The following is a 24,285-nucleotide window of genomic DNA, read 5'->3' as shown; positions in this document are numbered from 1 at the left end:
TAAAGCCAGAATTGAGCTATTTCTTATTTCTCACACTATTTTGAAAGACATTAGTACTGTAAATATTAAATTTGCCCCATTTACTGACCACAAGTTAATTTTTTGGGGATCTTAGACAATACAGAAAGGTAAATAATACAAGGGGTTACTGGAAATTTAACAACTGCCTCTTAGAAGATGCCCTTTTTAATGATAGTGTAACTCAATTAGCTATATTAATAATGAAAGGGATATTAAATCTAACTGGGAATTCTTTAAATTTAAAGTTAGAGACCTTGATGTTAGTAGAAGTAAACAAATTAAACAAAAAAAAAAAATATTAAAGAATCAGAACTTATTCATAATTCAAGCTTGCTAAAACAAAGATTTTCTCAGTAAAGAAGATGAGGTAGAACTGAATGTTTGTCAATTGCAAATTGAAAGCATGTATACAGAGATTGTTAAAGGTGCTTTTATTTGTTCTAGAACAAAATGGATTGAGAAGGGTGAAAGAAATAGTAATTACATTTTTGCTCTGGAGATAAGGAATTGTAAAAGGACACCTATATCTGCCTTAAATATTAATGGGATTTATGTACAGATCCAAATATGATCTCAAATTTTGTATATTAATTTTATAAAAACTTTATACTTCCCAGTTTTCTCAAGAAAAATGTGATGATTTTCTCTTGCATATTCATGACAAGGTTCCGTGTATTAATGATGATTTTAAGTTAATATATGATTCTGATATCTCCTCTACTGAATGTAAGGATGCACTAAAATCTATGAAGAAAGGAAAATCCCCAGGTACTGATGGCTTGTCGGTTGAATTTTATTTACATTTTTGGGATCTTTTAAAGGACCCTCTAATGAATTTGTTTAGAGACTGTATAAAAAAAAAGGAGAAATAATGTCTACAATGAAGCAGGGACTTATTTCTTTGATTCCCAAAAAAATCTGATAAAACCCACAATTCATTGAGAATTGGAGACCAATATCACTGATAAATATTGATTATAAATTACTTGCTTCAATATTTGCTGCTTGTTTAAAATCAGGCCTTGACAATATAATTGGCGAAACACAAAACGGATTTATGAAAAATAGACACATTAGTTGCAATATAAGATTAGTACTTGATTTAATTGACTATTCTAAATATATTGATTCAGATGCTATTATGTTGTTTTTAGATTTTTATAAAGCATTCGACTCTTTGGAGCACCAGTTCTTGATAAAATCATTTGGCATTTTGGTTTTGGGCATACTTTTATTAACATGGTGAACATCGATTTATGGTAGAGTTTTAAAATATTATTGAATTTTATTTGGAAAAATAGATCCCACAAAATTAGAAAATCTGTTTTATCTAATAGACGTTCTGAGGGTGGGCTTGGAGTCTTAGATTTCAGTGAATTAGTTAACTCCTTTAGAATTAGTTGGTTAAAAAAACCATAACTCAGTTTGGTATTTTATCCCCAATACCATATTCAGTAGATTAGGAGGCTTAGACTTTCTTTTAAAATACAACTTCACTCCACCTAAATTACCTGTGTCGCTCTCTCAATTTATCCAACAAGCTCTACTTGCTTGGAAACTATGTTACATGCACAACTTTTCTCCCCAAAAAGAAATTATATGGAATAATTCGAATAATTTAATCAGAAACAAATCCTTTTTCATGGACAAGTGGTTTGATAGATGTATTGTTTTTGTTTTGGATTTATTTAAAAATGATGGCAGTATACTTGAATATGAAGAATTTATGACTTCGTATATCTTTCCTCTGCTGGCAAGGACTTTTAATTCTGTCATCAAAGCTTTGTCACCAAGCTACATACATTTATTTAAAACATGCCTTTGCTATAATGAGAGAAAAACAATTATGCCCAAACTTCTATTGGATGGTGTTAACCTTCTTGATAAAAAAATGTCATAATAAACATGTAAAGCAATTATTACATAATAGGATTTACACATCCCCTAGATGTAGATTTTACTGGTATAATTGTTTTGACAATATCCACTGGAAAAGAACATGGTTACTTCCAGAAAAATACTGCATCTCTAACAAAATAAGAGAAGTACATTTTAAAATACTGCATAATATCTATTCAACAAACTCCCAAGTTTCTATTTTTGCTGATGTTTCTAATTTATGTGTATTTTGTAAGATAGACGAAGAAACCTTGCTTCATTTATTTTAGCAATGTAATCAGGTACATCCCCTTTGGGAGAGTTTAAGTTGTTATCTATCACCTTTTATCAAATGTGATTTAAGTTTTTCATTGAAAGATGTATTTCTTTATTTTTCCGGTAGTAACCATGTGGTTGAACTTATTGTTAATTTCTTTATTTTGCATTGCAAATATTTTGTTCACAAGAGCAAATTTCTCAGCATTGTGCCTAGACTTGAAACATTTCTTGCTGAAGTTTCCTATATGGTAAAATCTCTTAAGCTCATAAATAACAACAAGAATAACAGATTTCTTAAAGCATACGATGATTTTTTTTTTTTTTTTTACTGATTTATGTTTCCTTTGTTGATCTGTTTGTATACTTTGTGTTTTCATTTTCTTTCTTTTTGTTATGCCTTTTGGTATATAAATGCAGTGCTGTTATCTTCTTTTCTTGCAATAGAAAAAAAAAAAAAAACAGTGCCTGCCCACTTTTTTTTAGCCATTGGGTTCTGGAAGTATTTTTCCCATTCATTTTTTTTTTCATAAGCTTTTCATAAAAACCTTCATAAAAGAGTTCTAAGCCATGAACCAAATCAACCAGTGCTGTGGTGAATCACAGCATTACAAACGTTGTTTTGAAAATCAGACAAAAAGAGAAAGGCACAAGACTGTGTACTTACCATCTTTCAAAGGGCACAAACTACAATCCTGCATTGCGACTGACGTAATCAAAGATAAAACTATTGATTTTAGGTTATTGTTTTTTTTTATCCCTTTTTCTTCCAATTTTGGAATGCCCAATTCCCACAAGTCAGTCCTCGTCGTGGTGCAGTTACTCATGTCAATCCGGGTGGCAGAGGACAAGTCCCAGTTGCCTCCGCTTCTGAGATCGTCAATCCGCGCATCTTATCACGTGGCTCATTGTGCATGACACTGCGGAGACTCCACCACGAGGTTACCCCATGTGACTCTACCCTCCCTAGCAACCGGACCAATCTGGTTGCTTAGGAGACCTGGCTGGAGTCACTCAGCACACCCTGGATTCGAACTCATGACTCCAGGGGTTGTAGTGATTTTAGGTTGTTGATTATAAGCATATACTGTAAATAATATATTCTAAGTTTACTGAAAAATATACCGATATGTACAAATATATAAGTAGTTTAAGGGTGTAGGGAGACCGACTCGATTACATCATTCACAGTGCATCATGGAATTGGGCGGTCTCTGCTGGGCTCGTTTCGTGTGCTTTGTTGGCTGTGGTTCTCTGGTGGATCTCTCTCTGCTGGACCATGGGTAGTGTAGTTGTCCACCAGGAATTCTGCTATTACACTTCATTTTAAAACAATAAATTTGAAATAACACAGACTGATGGCTTCAACGGAAGCATATAAAATCAACGAACAACCTTGGAGATTTCTTTTAAGAAACCTGTTGAACAAATAAAAGGTGGGTATATGGTACAACTTTAGCAAATTAACTTTTGTATATATATTTTGATATATGTATACTAACATTAATATGTGTAGAGATGTAATAATAAGGGGGAGAAAAAAAACTATATATATATATATATATATTGGCTTTGCAGTAGACAAGGGGTGTGTATGTATATTTATGTGATGTGGAATACGAAGGAAATGTTGGACAATTCTGTATTTACTAATAGCTCCAGTCTACCATGCATGGTGGCGATCCAGGGCACACGTCTGTCACAGGTCTGTCTATGAAGGTTTATAAGTTATTGTTGAAAATCAATTCGTCTATGGAAAAAAATATGGGATTTTTACTTGCGCTCTATTTTTTTGGAGAACAAAATATAGCAGTATTCTAACATTCTAACAGTCTTTTTCCTATGTAATCATACGCTAGGCTAGACAGACATTTTTGACAGTTGGGATACGTCTCGTGCAGGAGCGGCATGTTTTTTTAGATAATGTGTCAAAAAACAAAAACAGAACTCCAACTGTTAAAAAAAAACACGTCTCGTGGCAGTGATTAGCTTTTTTTAGAGCAAGTATGCATTCGGTGTGATTGAACCCTAAATCTGCCAAGACTGTGAGCCTGAGCTTTCTTTTTAAGTTACATGTATTTGTAATAGTAATGTGTTGATATCATATTGTTATGCTTGATATTAATTGACATTCATTTTTGTTACTGGTTCAGGATGGGCAAGGAGGGGGAGGGAACCGACAGAACAGTCAACATAACTTTAATGACATAAAAGAACTGAAACATAACATAAAACACATAGACGCACACACACAGCGGACACGTGTGTCTCTCTCGAACTGGTGCCCCTGGCTCATCTTTATCCCCCTCCCGGCTGATTAGGTGACTCAGTGCCAGTCATGCACCCTCATGGCCAGGCCAGGCCCTCCCCCTCGTCACACTCCTCCACCACCCGATTCAGGCCAGGGAAACCTCTGGCATGATGTACTCCCCTCCCTTCCTGGTGGGGAGGTGTTGCCCTTCTGGCCGTCCTACTGCCGGCAGGTCTTCCCTGCCTCTCTGGAGCCCTGGGAGAGACGAGGGGAGGGAGAGGGTAGAGGGAAAGAGTGAGGGGGAGAGACAGAGAGAGGAGAGAGAGAGAAAAACTCGCTCGCCGGTCCCCGGACACGCTGTCGCATGGTCCTCTGGCGGATGACAGCCGCTCCTCCTCTGGTGGACGGCAGCGGCAAGGACTCCACGACAGCGCATCTGTCCTTTTTTTTTTTTTTCGGGTTTCGGCACCAGTGTAATGGGTTCAGGATGGTCAAGAAGGAGGCGGGAACCGGCAGAACAGTCAAAATAACTTTAATGATATATGTATATACAGTACTGTGCAAAGGTTTTAGGCACTTAAGATGTTTCACAAAAGCATTTGTCTTAAGATGGTTATTTATATCTTCAGCTTCAGTGTGTCAAAAGGAAATATAAATGTTAGACTCCCAAACATTACATTTGCAAATAGAAAAGATTAGAATAGAAGAACAGGGAGCCTTGCAACAGATGTCATGGCCCCCACAAATCCCCCCACTAAACATCGTGTCAGTCTGAGATTACATAAAGAGACAGAACCAATTGAGACAGCTGAAATAGATAGAAGAACTGTGGCGAATTCTCCAAGAAGCTTGGAACATCCTATCTGCCAACAACCAAGAAAAACTGTGTTCAGGTGTACCTGGAGAATTGGTGCTGTTTTAAAGGCAAAGGTGGTCAAGCCAAATATTGATGTAGCATTTTTATGTTTACTGAACTATGTATGATGTTAATTGATAAATGAAAACTATTTATGGCATTATTTTTTAAGAGATCCTCCCTTTGCAACATTTTTCACAAGTGCCTAAAACGTTTGCACAGTACTGTATATATAAGTCTGTTTATATATATATATATATATATATATTATATAGTACCAAAGGTGTACAGGGGCATTAGAGACGTAATAGTGTATTTTTTTTCTTCATTTTTCTTCTTCTTCTTTTTTTTTTTTTTTTTTGCACTTCCATAAATTATATTTTTATGATTATTTCATATCGATATAAGTTTACTATTACAGGATATCTATTTCTTTGTGTATTACACAAGAAATTAGTCAATTTGATACAGGCTGTATTAATATTCATGAGTTTCACCACTTTGTTGACATATCCCCCCCAACCCCAACAAAACAAACAAAAACAAAAACAAATAAATGGCCCCACCACTTTTCAAAACAAAGTGGCGCCCCTGCAGTCTGTCTAAATCTTTCATTATTTGTAATAGGGGAACTAACATAAAACAGGACAATGCATATATTGCAACCAAGTTCCGACAGTTGAGCATGTGCTCCTTCACCGTACAGCATATGAAAATGAAAGATCTAAAGTTAAGGAAAAATTAAAACTATTGGTGTAGTTAACATCACAATGCAAAAGTCTTCTTAAAAGTATTCCAGGACAAGAAAATGTATATACTTTATATAAACAGGCTTTTATAACAGGATTTAAACACCATGCACACATAACAAATAATGAACAGATCGTGATTAAATACATATTTTTTATTTTAGTTTTTCCTTACTTTCGGTGCTCCACACTCCTGTCCAATTGGTGGCGGTAATATACCAAAAGCTTTTTTGCCAACCGCTAATAAACCTCAGAAGAAGAAGAAGAAGAAGAAGAAGAAGAAGAAGAAGGGGCAGCGCTGCATTACGGCAGTGCCATGAAAACAAGACCCACGTGGTATGCAGATAAAAGCTTTAGCGCTTATTATTTAATTTCTCTCTTTACCAATACTTTTATGTTCAGACTTATTAATCAGCTGCAGGAACATCGCATTCCTAAAAGCGCCTGTCAAGAGTACTTAAATCCTTTAAACCTGTATTACATCAAATCAGCCTCGCTTGCTATAACGCATGACGGTTCCGCTGGGATACTTTACTTAGTTTAAAAAAACATGGATTTCACGAGCGAAGACGACATAACGCAGATTCAGTCGCCGAACACGCAGCGGATCGTACCGCTAGAGAAGTTTGTAGATCTTGACCCGAGCGCGGAGCTGTTCTTCGAAACTCCTCCACCTGATGACGTCAGACCTGTTAGCAGCACCTTTGAGAACAGAGATGCTTCATCCCACAAGACACCGTCAGACAGGTAAAGGACTTCTCATAGGAAATAACCATGCGTCTATTTTGTTTCTCTTTGTGTTTTTACAGTTGCAGGGGGAAAATAATGTTACAAAAAGTTTACAGTGTCACGAAAACAAAGTGCAGTAAACGAGATGTTATTGTACATACATTATTCCTGCAGCTGTATACACACTGGAATCATTTTAGTGGCTAGTTTAATTTAGTTAGTTTATCAAATCATCTAATTATATACATATCAAATAACACTTTTAAGATAATGTTTCAATGGCAGATGCGTTCCAGAAATCACAAACATGGTTTTATTATTCTGAAATTATTCACTTTTGCATCTCTCATACATCCCCTGCATCCTTTTGCATCCTCTTTTTCAGTGACTCTGGTGAAAGTCTGTTTTTAACACAGTCTGTAACTTCAGCGGTCAGAACTGTAAGGCGACGCAAATCAACAGATAGACCAGAGTCCATCGCCAATGATGATTCTTCTGAAGAGAGTGAAAGGAACAGCAGGAGAGGTTCAGAGGATCAAGCCACTGAATCTGAGGAGGGAAGTGGAGGTCACCGTCAGCATACAGAGCTCCCAAAAAAAGGAAAAAGCTCTGGACCATCCGGTTCAAAGCACATTCAACACCCTAAAAGAGCACTTTTTCCATTTTTATTGAAGCAAAAAAGAAGACAGCGCCTGTCCCTAAAGAAGCACCAAATTCTAGAGGTGGGGTGATGATAATTTTTGTGTCTTTTTGTAAATTGTTGTATCTAGTATTGGTTTATAAATGGATAATCTCCTACAGTGGGAGCCAAAGGTCTGAGGCCATTTGTGGAAATGCTTCTGTTTTGCATTTGTCTTATTTCTTATTTTTGTTTAAACTTAGATTGTTAGCTTAAAGGTATAGTTCACCCAAAAATGAAAATTTTCTCATCATTGACTCACCCTCATGCATCCCAGATGTGTAAGACTTTCTTTATTCTGCTGAACACAAATGAAGATTTCAGCTCTGTAGGTCCATACAATGCAACTGAATGGTGACCAGAACTTTGATGCTCAAAAAGCACATAAAGGCAGCATAAAAGTAATCCATACGACTCTTGTGGTTTAATCCATATCTTAAGCATTATGATACGTGTGGGTGAGAAACAGATATTTAAGTCCTTTTTTATTATCAATCACCACTTTCACATTCTTCTTTTGTTTTTGGCAATTTGCATTCTTCATGCATATTGCCACCTGCTGGGAAGGGAGGACAATTTATAGTAACAAAGGACTTAAATATTTATCTGTTTCTCACCCACACGTATCATAATGCTTAAGAAATGGATTAAACTACTAGAGTCGTATGGATTACTTTTATGCTGCCTTTATGTGCTTTTTGAGTCTCAAAGTTTTGGTCACCATTCACTTGCATTGTATGGACCTACAGAGCTGAAATATTCTTCTAAAAATCTTTGTTTGTGTTCTGGAGAAGACAGAAAGTCATACACATCTGGGACGTCATGAGGGTGAGTAAATAATGAGAGAATTTTCATTTTTGGGTGAACTATCCCTTTAAAGGGATAGTTCACCCAAAAATAGGGATGTCCCTATACCGAATTTAATATTTCTTCATTTACATATGTTTTAAATAAAAATTATTTCCAGGTTTAAATTTACATTTTGAATTCCAGATGTTCAATGTACTGTGAGACTTATTGACCCGATTGTAAATGAAGGATGACAGACAAGTTTTTGAGTTTTTATTGCTGCGTTTACAAATATACATCCACACCGATACGTCGATAACTACCAAAAATCAGCTTATTCAAAAAAATAACAGACAATTCTAGAAAACCGCGTTTATATGAGACTGGAAATCATCTGGGTATTCCCTGCTTTTATTGTCAAATTATGAACAGTCGTGCACACAGCACTTGTGCACATTGGATAAACCAGTTAGGACAGCAGTAAAGGCATTTACATGCAATGTGAAATCAAAGTAATGAGGAAAAATCTACCTGTGTTAGATGGTTTTTGTTTAAACAGTTTATCGTTTAAGGTGTTTATATTACCATACACATTGTCAGCTTATTAAGCATAATCAGTGTAAGATTGTGTATGTAAACACGCTCACTGTGTCAGCCATGCTGTCAGTCCTATAGAGGTATGTTTTAGTAACACTAGGGGTGTAACGAAATATTGTGCCATGATCTATCGCAATACAAAAATGCGACGGTTTGCATCATGGGTTTAAAAAAATCACAATATAAAATAGTTTGATTTAACCAATTAAACATCTCGTGTGGGACGCCGTACGAGAAGCAGACGTGTGAATCACGAGCTCTGCGCACTTTGCTAGTTTTTTAATTATTTTCATGTTATAATGTGGTGAGATTCCATACACCCAATTACTAGGGGTGTGACGAGATCTCATGCCACGAGATCTTGCGATATTAAAACGTGACAATATTTCTCGTTGAGGTGAAAAGCTGTCTCACGATATCAGCATGACCATGTGTGAGGGTGAAATTAGCATAGAAGATGCCCCCGCCACTTTTAAATCGTTTGTGTGGCAGCATTTTAGGGACCCGATGGAAACAATAAATGGCAACAGAGTGACAGACAAGACACGAACAAAGGCTGTGTCTCGTTTGGAAGGCTGCGTCCTCCGGAGGACGCATTTATCGGCCGCATACGTCGAGACTGTCTCATTTTTTATTTTATTTATTTTTTTTTTATATCTATTGTCAATGCCTTTTATGTACATGCACTTACATTTATACAACTGTTAACCTTTTTTGCATTCCCAATAAAAAAAAAAAAAAATGAAACGAGACAGCCTCGACGACGTATGCGGCCGACAGATACGACCTCCAGAGGACTCAGCCTTCCAAACGAGACACAGCCAATATGTAAGCACTGTAAGAAAATAGTGCCGTACACCGCGGCTAACACAAGCACTATGCAAAGACACCTACAGAACCACCGCAGCTCTCAACTAATAAGTTCAGTTTGTGGCAAAAACTTTTACAGTGCTTGCATGTTGTTCTGTCTTTTACTGCATATGATAATTCTTACTAAGAAAGTAGAACTGAAGTGACATTCATTGCAAGATGATTAGTTAAAACATTTCAAAATGCACCTGCATTGTTTTGCATTTTGTGACTTTCAGTCGAATAAAAGACTATTTTTGCAGTCATATACACTACCGCCTGAAACGCTTGCCTGAAATGTTTCTCATGATCTTAAAAATCTTTTGATCTGAAGGCGTATGATTAAATGTTTGAAATTAGTTTTGTAGACACAAATATAATTGTGCCACCATATTAATTTATTTAATTATAAATCTAAAATTTATTTAAAAAAAAAAGTTTTTTGAAATTGATGACTTGGACCAAATAATAAAGAAAAGCAGCTAATAAGTGCCCAACATAGATGGGAACTCCATTACTGTTTAAAAAGCATCCCAGGGTGATACCTCAAGAAGTTGGTTGAGAAAATGTCAAGAGTACATGTCTGCAAATTCTAGACAAAGGGTGACTACTTTGAAGATACTAAAATATAACACAGTTTTGATTTATTTTGGATTTTGTTTAGTCACAATATAATTCCCATATTTCCAATTATGTTATTCCATAGTTTTGATGACTTTACTATTATTCTAAAATGTGAAAAAAAAAACAATTATAATAAAGTGTTTCAAAACTTTTGACCGGTAGTGTATATAGTGTTAAAATATCGTCTCGTTCTCGTGAACCCAGTATCGTGTATCATCTCATCTCGTGAGCTAAATGTATCGTCACACCCCAACCAATTACATACACTATATTGCCAAAAGTATTCGCTCACCCATCCAAATAATTGAATTCAGGTGTTCCAATCACTTCCATGGCCACAGGTGTATAAATTGAAGCACCTAGGCATGCAGACTGCTTCTACAAACATTTGTGAAAGAATGGGCCGCTCTCAGGAGCTCAGTGAATTCCAGCGTGGTACTGTGATAGGATGCCACCGGTGCAACAAGTCCAGTCGTGAAATTTCCTCGCTACTAAATATTCCACAGTCAACTGTCAGTGGTATTATAACAAAGTGGAAGCGATTGGGAATGACAGCAACTCAGCCACGAAGTGGTAGGCCATGTAAAATGACAGAGCGGGGTCAGCGGATGCTGAGGCGCATAGTGCGCAGAGGTCGCCAACTTTCTGCAGAGTCAATCGCTACAGACCTCCAAAGTTCATGTGGCCTTCAGATTAGCTCAAGAACAGTGCGTAGAGAGCTTCATGGAATGGGTTTCCATGGCCGAGCAGCTGCATCCAAGCCATACATCACCAAGTGCAATGCAAAGCGTCGGATGCAGTGGTGTAAAGCACACCGCCACTGACTCTAGAGCAGTGGAGACGCGTTCTCTGGAGTGACGAATCATGCTTCTCCATCTGGCAATCTGATGGACGAGTCTGGGTTTGGCGGTTGCCAGGAGAACAGTACTTGTCTGACTGCATTGTGCCAACTGTGAAGTTTGGTGAAGGGGGGATTATGGTGTGGGGTTGTTTTTCAGGAGCTGGGCTTGGCCCCTTAGTTCCAGTGAAAGGAACTCTGAATGCTTCAGCATACCAAGAGATTTTGGACAATTCCATGCTCCCAACTTTGTGGGAACAGTTTGGGGATGGCCTCTTCCTGTTCCAACATGACTGTGCACCAGTGCACAAAGCAAGGTCCATAAAGACATGGATGAGCGAGTTTGGTGTGGAAGAACTTGACTGGCCTGCACAGAGTCCTGACCTCAACCCGATAGAGCACCTTTGGGATGAATTAGAGCGAAGACTGCGAGCCAGGCCTTCTCGTCCAACATCAGTGTCTGACCTCACAAATGCGCTTCTGGAATAATGGTCAAAAATTCCCATAAACACACTCCTAAACCTTGTGGAAAGCCTTCCCAGAATAGTTGAAGCTGTTATAGCTGCAAAGGGTGGGCCGACGTCATATTAAACCCTATGGATTAAGAATGGGATGTCACTTAAGTTCATATGCGTCTAAAGGCAGATGAGCGAATACTTTTGGCAATATAGTGTATTTGCTCTTTGAGGTAAACATGGCAAAGAAGTCAAAATCCTCAGACTCTGGAGACATTAAAAAACACTTACGTGCTCAAGCTGACACCCCCGAACAGGCCGCGAGCCAGGGACTCGATTTGGAAAGCACGTCAGGAGATGAAATTCAGCATCAACTGTCCAACATCTCGGTGATGCTGACGAAAGTTGTTGCTGACTTGGAGGATCTCGCTGTTATACATCGATCGATTACGGCGATGGAAACAAAATTCTCTGAGTTGGTCACAAGAGTGGCAGATGTTGAGAAACGGATCGATTATCTGGAGTCATCGGAAAGGGAATTATCCTCTAATCCGCCCGTGTTCAAAACAGACTTGGAACACATTTTGGAAAAACTGGAATATCTTGAAAATATGAGCCAAAGGAACAATATAGGGATTGTTGGAATTCCTGAGCATGAGGGGGGCAGAGATATGGTGAAATTCCTGGACGAGTTCGTCCAGAGTCTGCTCGACATAACAGGCCATAAACTGGAAATGGAGCGAGCTCACAGAGTCCTGGCTTGCGGATCTGCTGAGGGATCAATCCTGGCAAAATTTCTGAGATCATCTGATAAAGATCTCGTGTTGCTTCAGGCGAGGAGCAAAGGAAAGCTTTCTTGGAATAATCACAATATTTTCTTGTTCTTGGACTTTGCGAATTTGACGAGAGAAATGCAATCGGTTCAAGGAATGTAAGAAACTTTTACATCAACGGAAGATCGCTTTTGCATTGATGTTTCTGGCCAAACTGAGAATAGAAACGAAGGATGGTCGCAAAGTATTTACATGTCCAAAACAGGCACTCTCCTTCATAAATACATTGGAGTGAGTTAGCCATTTGATGTTTCTTATATTAGTGGTTTGACTCGCTGAACATACACTCGGTTGTCTGAGGAAGCTGGGTGCCATTTTTTGTTTCTTTCTGCGTTGGCTCCGCCTAGCGGCTGGCGTTTGTTTTGTGGAATGACACTTCCTTCAAGAAACATTTGCATTGACGGAAAATCGTTTTTACACTGAAGTTCCAGGCCAGATTGAGTGGTCACTATGGATAACCGCAAAATATCTACATGCGCACATAAAGGACATCTTTTATGAAGTTGACGGGCTGAGTAAGTCATGGTGTATTATTTATTTTTTTTTTTTGCACGACCTCTGAGTGAGTTTGGCTCTTGATCATCCAAGGAACTGGGATGCCTGTTTTGTTTCTTTTTGTGATGGTACCGCCTAGCGGCTGGAGCGTATTTTGTTGAATAACACTGCTTCAGGACAGTTGTGGATGGATCTGTTTGTTCCTTGTGCTTATGCCTCTTGTTGGCGGGAGATTGTTTTTGTGGAATATTTTTAAGGGACATTAGAATGATTACGTCATCTGCCGTACTCATAAACAGCCGGCTCACTGAACAATTGTTTGTCTGTCCGAGGAAACTGAACGTCTTCATACCAGCTGGAGTTTGTTTTGTGGAGGAACACACCTTTGAGACAGTTCTGTGAATGAATCTACATGTTCTTTGTGTTTACTGTGCCTGTTGGCTGGGGTCTGTTTTACAAAGTATTTTCTGATATGTAATTTTGCTTCACAAAATTTGTATAGAAGCACCGGACTTGAGCAATCCGTTGGCAAAGTTGTTGCGGGGGCTCTCGTAGGCATACATGGACCTTTTGAGTTTAGAGGGATGGACGCCAGTTGGTGCTGTCGTTCGCGGGGTTAATGCACACGTTTTTCTTTCTTCTGTTTGTTTTGTTCGGGGGGAAGTTCGGGGTTTGATTGTTGTACTAATGGGGAATGTGGTCTGTATAATCTTGTTTTTGACACAAAATTTTTTTTTTATTTTATTAAATCAATATGTCAAATGTTAATATGAGTAGGTTATCCCTCTCCACGTTGAATGTAAATGGGTTGGGACACCCCAAAAAAAGAAGGAATGTTATATCTTAAACGTAAGAAATATGATATAGTGTTTCTTCAAGAAACGCATCTTTCCCCACAGGAAGTTGAAAAATTTGGGAAGATATGGGATGGACATGTTTTCTTTAGTGCTGGCTCAGGTAAGAGCAGGGGAGTCATTACATTGATAAATAAACATCTACATTTAAAATGTCTTAAACAGAGTAAAGATCAATTAGGAAGAGTCATTATTGTTTTAGGAGAAATTCAGGGGCAAAGGTTGATTTTGGCTAATATTTATGCACCTAACACTGATGATCAGGGCTTTTTTATAGATCTTGAGGGGATGTTGCAAGCCGCTGGCACCCCTCATGATATGATATTGGGAGGAGACTTTAATCTTTTGATGGATTCAGTCCTTGATTATAGTGAAGCAAAAGTGTGTAAGCCCCCTAGACCAACACTGACGCTTCACAGGATGTGTGAAAATCTTGGTCTTACAGATATTTGGAGATTTTTGAACCCATTTGGTAGGGACTATACATTTTTTTTCATCAGTCCATAAGATTTATTCACGCCCTGGTGAATTTAGAGGTGTTGCCACATACGGAGAAAAATAAATCATATAGTTGCCGCTTTAATGTATCCCTTTTGCAAAATCCTGATTTCCAACAAATGTTAAAGACTGAAATCAGTGTTTATATGGAGACCAACTGGTTCTCAGTATCTTCTGTGGCTGTGACTTGGGAGGCACTTAAGGTGGTTCTCAGAGAATTGACTCGATTAAAATACAGATATAATGCTATTTTGTTGTGGAAAGTCGAGTTTTGGTTGTTCAGGGCAAGACAGTCATATTTTGAGTCAGCGGACAAAGCTTTTGGCTAGATATATAAAGCAGAGAGTGTCTTTTTCTACCATTCCCTTAGTGAAATCTGCTGGTGGTGAAATATTTACCTCAGTCATTGATATTAATAAAGCTTTTAAAGAATTCTGCTCTGATCTCTATAGTTCCACATCTTCGTCTACTGATGAAAATATTAGAAACTTTGTGGAACCATTAGAGCTCCCTAAATTGACGACTGAGCAAAAAAATTATCTTGATTCTGAGATAACCTTGGAGGAACTTGAAGAGGTAATTAAGGCCATACCTACAGGCAAGGCTCCAGGGCCAGATGGTTTTGCCGCAGAATTTTTTAGATCTTATGCTACAGAACTGACTCCACTTTTGTTAGAAGTTTATACAGAATCATTAAAGAATGGAAATCTTCCGCCAACCATGACACAAGCCCAGATCAGTCTGATTCTTAAAGGACAAAGATCCAAGCGAGTGTAAAAGTTACCGTCCAATTTCCCTGATTCAGCTAGTTGTTAAAATATTGTCAAAAATTTTGGCTAACCGGTTAAGTAAAGTTATGACATCTTTTATACATATAGATCAGGTGGGGTTTATTCGGGGCCGTAGCTCTTCTGATAATATTAGGCGTTTCATCAATATCATGTGGTCAGTGGTGAATGATCAGTCTCCGGTCGCTGCCATCTCACTTGACGCCGAAAAGGCGTTTGATATGGTAGAATGGGATTATCTTTTTAAGATTTTGTTAATGTATGGGTTTGGTAGTACATTTATTGGTTGGATTAAGTTACTTTAGAGACACTGTAGCAGCGGTACAAACAAATGGATTAATTTCAGATTATTTTACTCTGGATAGGGGCACTCGGCAGGGTTGCCCTCTTTCCCCATTATTGTTCTGTCTTGCCCTGGAACCATTAGAAGCTGCGATAAGAAAGGAGGATGATTTTCCAGGGGTGATGGTGGGAGGTGTGGTGCATAAGCTTCTGCTTTATGCAGACGATATTTTATTATTCATCTCAGACCCTACTAGATCTAAGCCTTGCCTCCACAGAATTATTAAATCCTTTTCCAAGTTCTCAGGATACAAAGTCAATTGGTCTAAATCTGAAGCTTTGGCTCTGACAGCATACTGCCTGGTAACAGCTTTTCAGCCGGGCACCTTCCAGTGGCCCAAACAGGGCATTAAGAATTTGGGTATTTTATTCCCAGCAAATTTGTCTGATTTAGTTAGTTGATTTTGACCCGTTAATAAAAAGGTTTTCGAGCGATGTGGACAGGTGGGCTTCATTACATTTATTGATGATTGGGAAGGTTAATGTTATTAAAATGAAGTGCATTCCAAAATTCAGCTACCTACTACAGTCACTCCCTATAGATGTCCCCCTCTCTTATTTCACCCAATTTGGAATGCCCAATTCCCAATGCGCTTTTAAGTCCTTGTGGTCGCGTAGTGATTCGCCTCTGTCCGGGTGGCGGAGGATGAATCTCAGTTGCCTCCGCGTCTGAGACCGTCAACCCGCGCATCTTATCACGTGGCTTGTTGAGCGCATTGCCACGGAGACACAGTGCGTGTGGAGGCTTCACGCCATCCACCGCGGCATCCGCGCTCAACTCACCACACACCCCACCGAGAACGAACCACATTATAGCGACCACGAGGAGGTTACCCCATGTGACTCTACCCTCCCTAGCAACCGGGCCAATTTGGCTGCTTAGGAGACCTGGCTGGAGTCACTCAGCACGCCCTGGGATTCGAACTAGCGAACTCCAGGGGTGGCAGCCAGCGTCTTTTACCACTGAGCTACCCAGGCCGCCTGGAGAGTGTAGTTTAGTTTAATCATGTATGATTACTATTATTATTTTATTTATTTATTTATTTTGTATTTTTTTGGATTGTGTGTGTATGTGTTATTATGTGGGCCACAAGGGTGTTCGTTGGGGGTCAGGGTGGGATTGTATTAGTGGGGTTTAAATGTAAAATGTTGATTCTTCGTATATGTGTTGAGTTTTTCTGTCATGTGTATATGAATCAATAAAAATGTTAATTACAACCAATTAAACATCTCAGTTTTGACCAACAAAAGGTTTAACAACATAGGGTGAAGTCAGCATAGGCCAATACATCATGTATTGGTATCATTTCTCTAAATAAACATAATGATGTGTTATGGACGTTATGTATTAAATCATGATGATGTATTGGTATAATTTCTATAAATAAACCATAATGAGGTGTTATAGATGTTGTATATTAAATCATGATGTTAATTGAAGAAGCACAATCCTCCATCGTTTACCATGGATTCAGATAGACCGCTGACAGTTAATTTGCTCTGTAACGTGATTCAAGTTTACTGCAATTGCAGTTAACATCTGAGAAGGGATCATATTGTGATCACTTTGTGATCAGAACTGTGATATAATGAAATTGATCATCTCATATTGCTTCATTCTGATGGAAGCGCACAAGAGTCAGTGATCCTAAAGGTAAATTATCTATATGATTTAATATGTAATGTCGGAGAAAGCACACTACAATATTTGCAGCCTTTTGCATTTTAGATGCTTTTCCCTAACCGTTTAAGCAAATTTAATACAGGGAGCACCAGGAGTGAGAGAGATGCCTTTTCAGCGTGAGGGATCAAATGTCCGCTTGAAGCGTGAGAGTGAATCTGCTCTGCATGAAGGAAAATTAAGGTTAACAGAGGTTTAATTAAAGTGATATATTAATCTACTATATATGATGCTGAATATTATGTATAATAATGCTATGGGTGAATATAATCCTAATGTCAAATGTAATGCATTTCCATTAAAATATATTTTTTGAAAATAATATTTTGATCAGTAATCAGTGACAACAGTACTATTTTAGAAAAATAAAATATGAATTTGGAATATTTGTATAAATGTATGAAGGAGAATTGTGAATATTTTTATTCTGGTGTCATCATTGCCCTATTCTGGTCTGATTTTTAGTCCCTGTGTGTGTGTGTGTGTGTGTGTGTGTGTGTGTGTGTGTGTGTGTGTGTGTGTGTGTGTGTGTATATATATATATATATATATATATATATATATATATATATTTTAAGATGGATCATTGTGTACTTTAATAAACAGTATTTTAAATTAAGTTTTAAAGGAACTGTTTTGTGTATGTCTTAAAAGTAATCAAATAATATTGATTCAGGCTTTGTTTAAAGTATCGTTAGCTGAACCAAATTGTGAATTCAGTATGAACCAAACCGAATCATGAGATGAGTCGTTACACCCCTAAATAATATTTATATCATTTTACTGTATGTTATGTTGTGTATATTAATGTTTGTTATGTTAATGTAATGGTATTATATCTTTTTTAGAACTCAGAAATTGGAGGGTTCCTCAAATGCATAAAGAAATTTGAGAAGGGTTATATGAATACAGGAATAACACTCAGTTCATGGATGTTGGAGCCTGAGTAAGTTTTAAATTAAAAGGGCTCACATTTCCCAACTAAATATATAACATATACTGTATATATATATAATGGATGGATATATAAAATCAATGACAAATTAAATTTGTTTCAGGCTAAACAGTGACTCAGAAGTGGATGAGCGAAACAGTGATCATGAAGTCACAGTTGTGGTGTGTAAATATGACTTGATTAGTTTTTGTGTTTTTGATTTCCATTACTGTTCAAAAACCATAAATCTCAAATAGTATCTTGCAGAGGGGCCTGCGTAGCTCAGCGAGTATTGACGCTGACTACCACGCCTGGAGTCGCGAGTTCGAATCCAGGTTGTGCTGAGTGACTCCAGCCAGGGCTCCTAAGCAACCAAATTGGCCCGGTTGCTAGGGAGGGTAGAGTCACATGGAGTAACCTCCTCGTGATCACAATTAGCGGTTCTCGCTCTCAATGGGGCGCGTGGTAAGTTGTGCGTGGATCGCGGAGAGTAGCATGAGCCTCCACGTGCTGTGAGTCTCCGCGGTGTCATGCACAGCGAGCCATGTGATAAAATGTGTGGATTGACGGTCTCAGAAGCGGAGGCAACTGAGGCTTGTCCTCTGTCACCCGGATTGAGGTGAGTAACCGTGCCACCACGAGAACCTACTAAGTAGTGGGAATTGGGCATTCCAAATTGGGGAGAAAAGGGGATTAAAAAAAAGAAAAATAGTATCTTGCATTTCTGATAAAGATATTTTTCTTTGTTACCTTGTTGTCAGAAAAATTTACAGAACTATACAATATGTACTAATCTGTTGATTTGGCTTGGGTTTGTTTCAGGATAAAGCTGTTTTTGTTCCAAAATTCAATACAAGGCCTACACAAACATGGCGCCCGCAATCCATCCTGAAGAGGAGGAAAGCTGTAATGCCTTCATCTCAGGTCCCTGATCTGTTACAACCCATAGAACATGTGGAGGATGAAAAACACATCAAAAACGCGTCAATGATGATCGTCAAAAGAAAAACAAATGCTAGCTCAAAGCTCAAAAATACTAGCCATCTACCGCAGACCCAGAAAAATGCAATGAATGAATTTTCGCAATCAAAAAAGAAATGCAAAGCAGCAGCCAAAAAACACTCTGTTTGTTCCTCCAAGTCTCTTAGTGTCCCTCTCCTTAAGGAACCTGAGGTGCAGCAGATTCTCTCAGAGCTCTCAGATTCTGCTCATTTGCGACAACCACTTATTCAGCAGATCATAAGTTCTGCTGTGAACTCTGGTGTTAAAGCTTCAGATGGAGGTCATTTGTGGGTAATTGAGGAGACACAGAGACTGAACTCTGTAGAGGCATTTACAGAAGCAGCGACTGATATGATGCAAGTGAGGTCTAGAGCACAAAGCAATTCCTGCTCTCCACCCCAAGGGGGAGACATTTCAGTACATAATGATACTCAATATACTGATGATAACAGTGAAATCGGCTCTCTGGATTTATACATGCCATTAGATAATGTGATCAAGGTAAAAAAGACAGACAGACTGGATAAATTTGTCAGTGCAGAAGTTGCTGTGTGTGCTAGCAGCACCAAACACTCTGAATCCCAAGAGACCAGCCAGAATTCTGTGGAGCCACATACTGAACTGCTCTCTGAAATCAATTGCCAAAGTAAAAGAAGAAAAAAATGGTCACTGTCTCATAAAGATATTGAAGTTACACATGTAGAGGAAACCACAGAGACACAACCAGCAACTGGTCATTTACTACTAGCTAATGAACCAATAAGAGATGTTTCCTCAAATTTCTGTGAACATGTTCTTGTGGACAGAAAAGGGGCAACGGTAGAGATACCCATGGAAACAGAAGATAGTCCTGTGTTTAAACACGTTGGACCGAGCTTCCTGAAAAGGAAGAAAAAGAAGGAAATAGGAGCTACTGTCAAACGTCTAGATTTGATGCATTGTGATACAAATGTTGATGTGAGTCAGAATGCGAGTTCTGCATCTCAAGGCGATGACATCACTAGACTTAAAATGACACACAGAGGCAGAAGAGAATCATGTGAAGTGGAGGATAAAGGAACCAGTGAAGAGCAAATGGCAGAATCAGTTTCACACTCCAGCAAATCAGCAGACTTCTTGGAGATAAGTAATTTATCAGTGGTGACAGACAGCACTGTTATCACAAAAGTTAAGAAGAAAAAGCAGAAATTAGACAAGCAGGAGGATAAAGAGCTTGTTTCAGGTACTCGCAGTGTTGAAAATGTTCAGTCAAGTCAGTACGCTGGACTGAATCATAGTGAGTCACAAACTACCGAGTTGCCATCCAAAAGACGAAAAAAGAATAATAAAGACAAAGAGAGAAATGGAACAACAAATGTAAAGGAAAGTAGTGCAGTAAACAAAACATCAAACGAAACTTTGGACTGCATTGCTTATAGACCTGCAGATTTGAGAGTAAATGATTTGAATTATTTTACTGAGACCAATGAGCTTGAACAGAATTCAGAGGAAAATATAGGATTGCCCACTGTAGCTATATTCAAATCAATGAAAAAGAAGAAGAGGAAGAAAACGGATGGGAGTGAGCAATATGTATCAGTTGATTTGGATCTGGATGCAAGTTCTGTGTCTCTGTTTGATGAGGTCACCACGCTGAGAGTGTTTGCACAACAGAAGTCAACTACAGAAGAGATAATTGAAGAAAGGCCACATGATGACAGTGCAATTGAACATTTGGAAAGTAATACAGCAGGTATAAATGTTGCCAAACACAAAAGGAAAAGTCAGAATGTGAGTTGTTCATTTCAAGGTGATGACATTGGACTGGAAAAAACTGTGTCAGACTCACAATCGGGGAATACAGCAGAACTTTTGGAGAAAACAAGTAATTTATATGTGGTTTCAGACAGCACGGTCACCACAACGGTTAAACAGAAAAAGAAGAAAAAGCACAAATTTAAACAGCAGGAGAATGCAGAGCTTGATTCAGATACTCATAATGTAGAAAATGTTTACTCAATTGAGTCGGAAACCTCTGTTTTGCCATCCAGAACAAAAAAGAAGAAAAAAGATGCAACAATTAGCCCATCAACAGAAAATTTGGAACATGTTGACCATAGACCTCCAGAAATGAGAGCAAATGATTTGGTTCAGTCCTGTGAAGCCACTGAGATCCATCAGCTTGAGCATATTGAGACATCAGAGGAAATTCCAGGATCACCTAGTGTAACTACATTAAAATCAGCAAAGAAGAGGAAGAAAAAGGATAGGAGTGAGAAACATCAGGGTGAATCTGTTCATTTGGGTTTGGAAGTGAACTCTGTGTCTTTGTTTGATGATGTCATTGGTTTGAGAGCAGTGGAACAAGAGGAAGATATGGATGAGATCATTGAAGAAAGGCCACATGATGACAGAGCAATTGAACATTTGGAAAGTAATACAGCAGGTAGATTACGTGTTGCAAAACGCAAAAAGAAAAGTCGGAATGTGAGTTGTTCATTTCAAGGTGATGACACTGGACTTGAAATAACAGTGTCAGACTCACAGTCTGGGAATACAGCAGAACTCTTCGAGAAAAGTTATTTATCCGTAGTTTCAGACAGCACGGTTAAACAGAAAAAAAAGAAAAAGCACAAATTAAAAGAACAGGAGAATGCAGAGCTTGATTCATATACTTGTACTGAAGAACATTTTTACTCAGTTGAGTCTGAAACATCTGTTTTGCCATCCAGAAGAACAAAAAAGAAGAAAAAAGATGCAGCGTTTAGCCCATCAAAAGAAAGTTTGGAACACATTAACCATAGACCTCCAGAAATGAGAGCAAATGATTTGGTTCAGTCCTGTGAAGCCACTGAGATCCATCAGCTTGAGCATATTGAGACATCATGGGAAATTCCAGGATCACCTAGTGTAACTACATTAAAATCAGCAAAGAAGAGGAAGAAAAAGGATAGGAGTGAGAAACATCAGGGTGAATCTGTTCATTTGGGTTTGGAAGTGAACTCTGTGTCTTTGTTTGATGATGTCATTGGTTTGAGAGCAGTGGAACAAGAGGAAGATATGGATGAGATCATTGAAGAAAGGCCACATGATGACAGAGCAATTGAACATTTGGAAAGTAATACAGCAGGTAGATTACGTGTTGCAAAACGCAAAAAGAAAAGTCGGAATGTGAGTTGTTCATTTCAAGGTGATGACACTGGACTTGAAATAACAGTGTCAGACTCACAGTCTGGGAATACAGCAGAACTCTTCGAGAAAAGTTATATATCCGTAGTTTCAGACAGCACGGTTAAAAAGAAAAAAAAGAAAAAGCACAAATTAAAAGAACAGGAGAATGCAGAGCTTGATTCAGATTCACATAAAGTAGAAAATGTTCACTCAGTTGAGTCAGAAACCTCTATGTCCATAGAAGCATCAAGAAGAACAAAAAAGAAAAGACAAAGTAATTGAAATGACAATGTGTGAAAAGGGAAAAAAACTAAACAATTAGTCCAACAAATGCAAGTTTGGACTGCATAGCTGATAGACCTCCAGAACTGAGAGTAAATGATTTGATTCACCCCAATGAAGACATTGAGATCTGTCATCTTGAGCATATTCAGAAATCAAAGAAAATTACAGGATGTCCATCACCCAGTGTAACTAGATTAAAATCAGTGAAAAAGAAGAGAAAGGATAAGAGAGATTCTGTTGATTTAGATGTGGACATGTGTTTTGTGTCTCGGTTTGATGTCAATGGGAAGCGGAGGATAAGTCAACTACACAAGAAATTATCGAAGAAAGGCCAAGTGATCTTATTGAACATTTGGAAATTAATACAGCCATTAGCTTAAATATTGCTAAACGCAAAAAGAAGAGGGAAAGGTCAAATGTATCTATTAATGGCAATTCTGACTTAAACCACTCTGTGGCATAACAGGAGGAAACTGTAATGCTTGTGAGACCGAAGAAGAGGAAGAAAATAAATTCTGATACTGAAGCCCTTTCTGAAACCTTTCAGGGTCAAGTGTCAAGCCCACTTAAAACAATGTCAAAGAAAACATAGAGAAAGAAAAAGGAGGAAATAAAGGAACACAGAAATCAGAATGCTGTCTCTCCTACAGGAGTAAACCAAGGCGATGCACCCAAAAGTCCAGAAAGGACTTGTTGAGACTAAGTGTAATGCTAATATCATTGTTCTGTCACAGAGAAAACAGGATACAAAGAAGAAATTAACCTAAAGGGGTCATTTAATTGTATCCTTTGTGTAATCATACTCTGCACTGCCATCTGGAGAGCAATATCACTTTTATACTCAGAATCAGAGTTTTTATTTTTATTTAGAATCCAAATATTTTGACAGCAAAATTGCGATCGTCAGAATTTATTTGTAGATTTCTATTTTATGGACACTATGCATATGTTGCTACAGAGAAATAAAAATGGTAATGTAAGTAATCGGTTTCCCATATGCATTAAATATATCTTTACTGATCTAATCAATTTTATTTTACTCCTATTCAAATTCTCAAAGTCTTTTTACTAAATGTAAAAAGAATGTTTGTTTTGAGTGGTTATAATTTGTGACAACAATTGCATGTTGAATATAGAGAACTCAGTATTTTCATGCTCCCACTGTACAGTGCACAGTTATTTAAAAAAAAACACAGTTTGACATAAATTGACATTTAGCTGTTGTATAAATTAAGCATATTCAGTTTTTTTATTTATTTTTTTTATTCGAATGTCATCTAAAAAAAAAAAAAAAAAACATATTTCATTTTTACATTACAGGCCTAGAGAAAAGCTACTAATAGCCTCAATAGCGATTCCAAGGGCGTAAGACGGGGTATTTGAGCAGGCCCCAGGGGTACACAAAAAGAGAGTAACATTTTGGTTTGATTTGTTCTGTTTAAAGTGATAGTTCACCCAAAAATGAAAATTCTCTCATCATTTACTCACCCTCATGCCATCCCAGATGTGTATGACTTTCTTCTGGTGAACACAAACGAAGATTTTTAGAATAATATCTCAGCTCTGTAGGTCCATACAGTGCAAGTGAATGGTGACCAGACCTTTGAAGCTCCAAAAAGGAGATAAAGTCAGCATAAACCTAATCCATTTCTTCTGAAGCGATCCAGTTAGTTTTGGGTGTGAACAGACCAAAAGGTAACTCCTTTTTTACTGTACATCTCATCATTGCAGTCTCTAGGCACAATCATGATTTCAACCTTGATTGCACTTCCTGGTGATTGACACATGCGCAGAGCAAGATACCGCTATAGGAACAGTAGTCGAGCTTGAAA

General features: G+C 38.0%; 1 protein-coding gene across 4 annotated transcripts; it reads left to right on the top strand.

Moving 5' to 3' along the window:
• The first annotated feature begins 6,255 nt into the window (after positions 1 to 6,255).
• pho (phoenix) lies at positions 6,256 to 22,916 on the top strand. Of its 4 annotated transcripts, XM_051664108.1 has the most exons (6): positions 6,256 to 6,778; positions 7,146 to 7,482; positions 17,931 to 18,028; positions 18,141 to 18,198; positions 18,839 to 20,750; positions 21,444 to 22,916. In XM_051664108.1, the coding sequence occupies exons 1-6, from the start codon at positions 6,582 to 6,584 to the stop codon at positions 22,448 to 22,450; spliced, it is 3,609 nt and encodes a 1,202-aa protein (XP_051520068.1). In that variant the 5' UTR covers positions 6,256 to 6,581; the 3' UTR covers positions 22,451 to 22,916. The 4 variants fall into 4 exon arrangements, with proteins under 4 accessions (XP_051520068.1, XP_051520041.1, XP_051520050.1 ...); XM_051664081.1 differs by having other exon boundaries at positions 6,259 to 6,778; positions 18,839 to 22,916; XM_051664098.1 differs by lacking the exons at positions 6,256 to 6,778; positions 7,146 to 7,482 and adding an exon at positions 16,580 to 17,265 and having other exon boundaries at positions 18,839 to 22,916.
• Positions 22,917 to 24,285: the final 1,369 nt, after the last annotated feature.

Source organism: Myxocyprinus asiaticus, chromosome 3 (genome assembly GCF_019703515.2).
Source record: "Myxocyprinus asiaticus isolate MX2 ecotype Aquarium Trade chromosome 3, UBuf_Myxa_2, whole genome shotgun sequence".
Lineage (NCBI taxonomy): Eukaryota > Metazoa > Chordata > Actinopteri > Cypriniformes > Catostomidae > Myxocyprinus > Myxocyprinus asiaticus.
Note: the sequence above shows the minus strand (reverse complement) of the source record. Positions and strands in the feature narration are given on the sequence as shown.

What these genes read in the sequence shown, in the direction of transcription:
- pho (XM_051664081.1), top strand. Translation starts at nt 6,582, where the DNA reads ATGGATTTCACGAGCGAAGACGACATAACGCAGATTCAGTCGCCGAAC. An exon ending in AGAAGCACCAAATTCTAGAG is followed by an intron (nt 7,483 to 17,930) that starts GTGGGGTGATGA and finishes TATCTTTTTTAG; the next exon opens with AACTCAGAAATTGGAGGGTT. An exon ending in ATCATGAAGTCACAGTTGTG is followed by an intron (nt 18,199 to 18,838) that starts GTGTGTAAATAT and finishes GGTTTGTTTCAG; the next exon opens with GATAAAGCTGTTTTTGTTCC.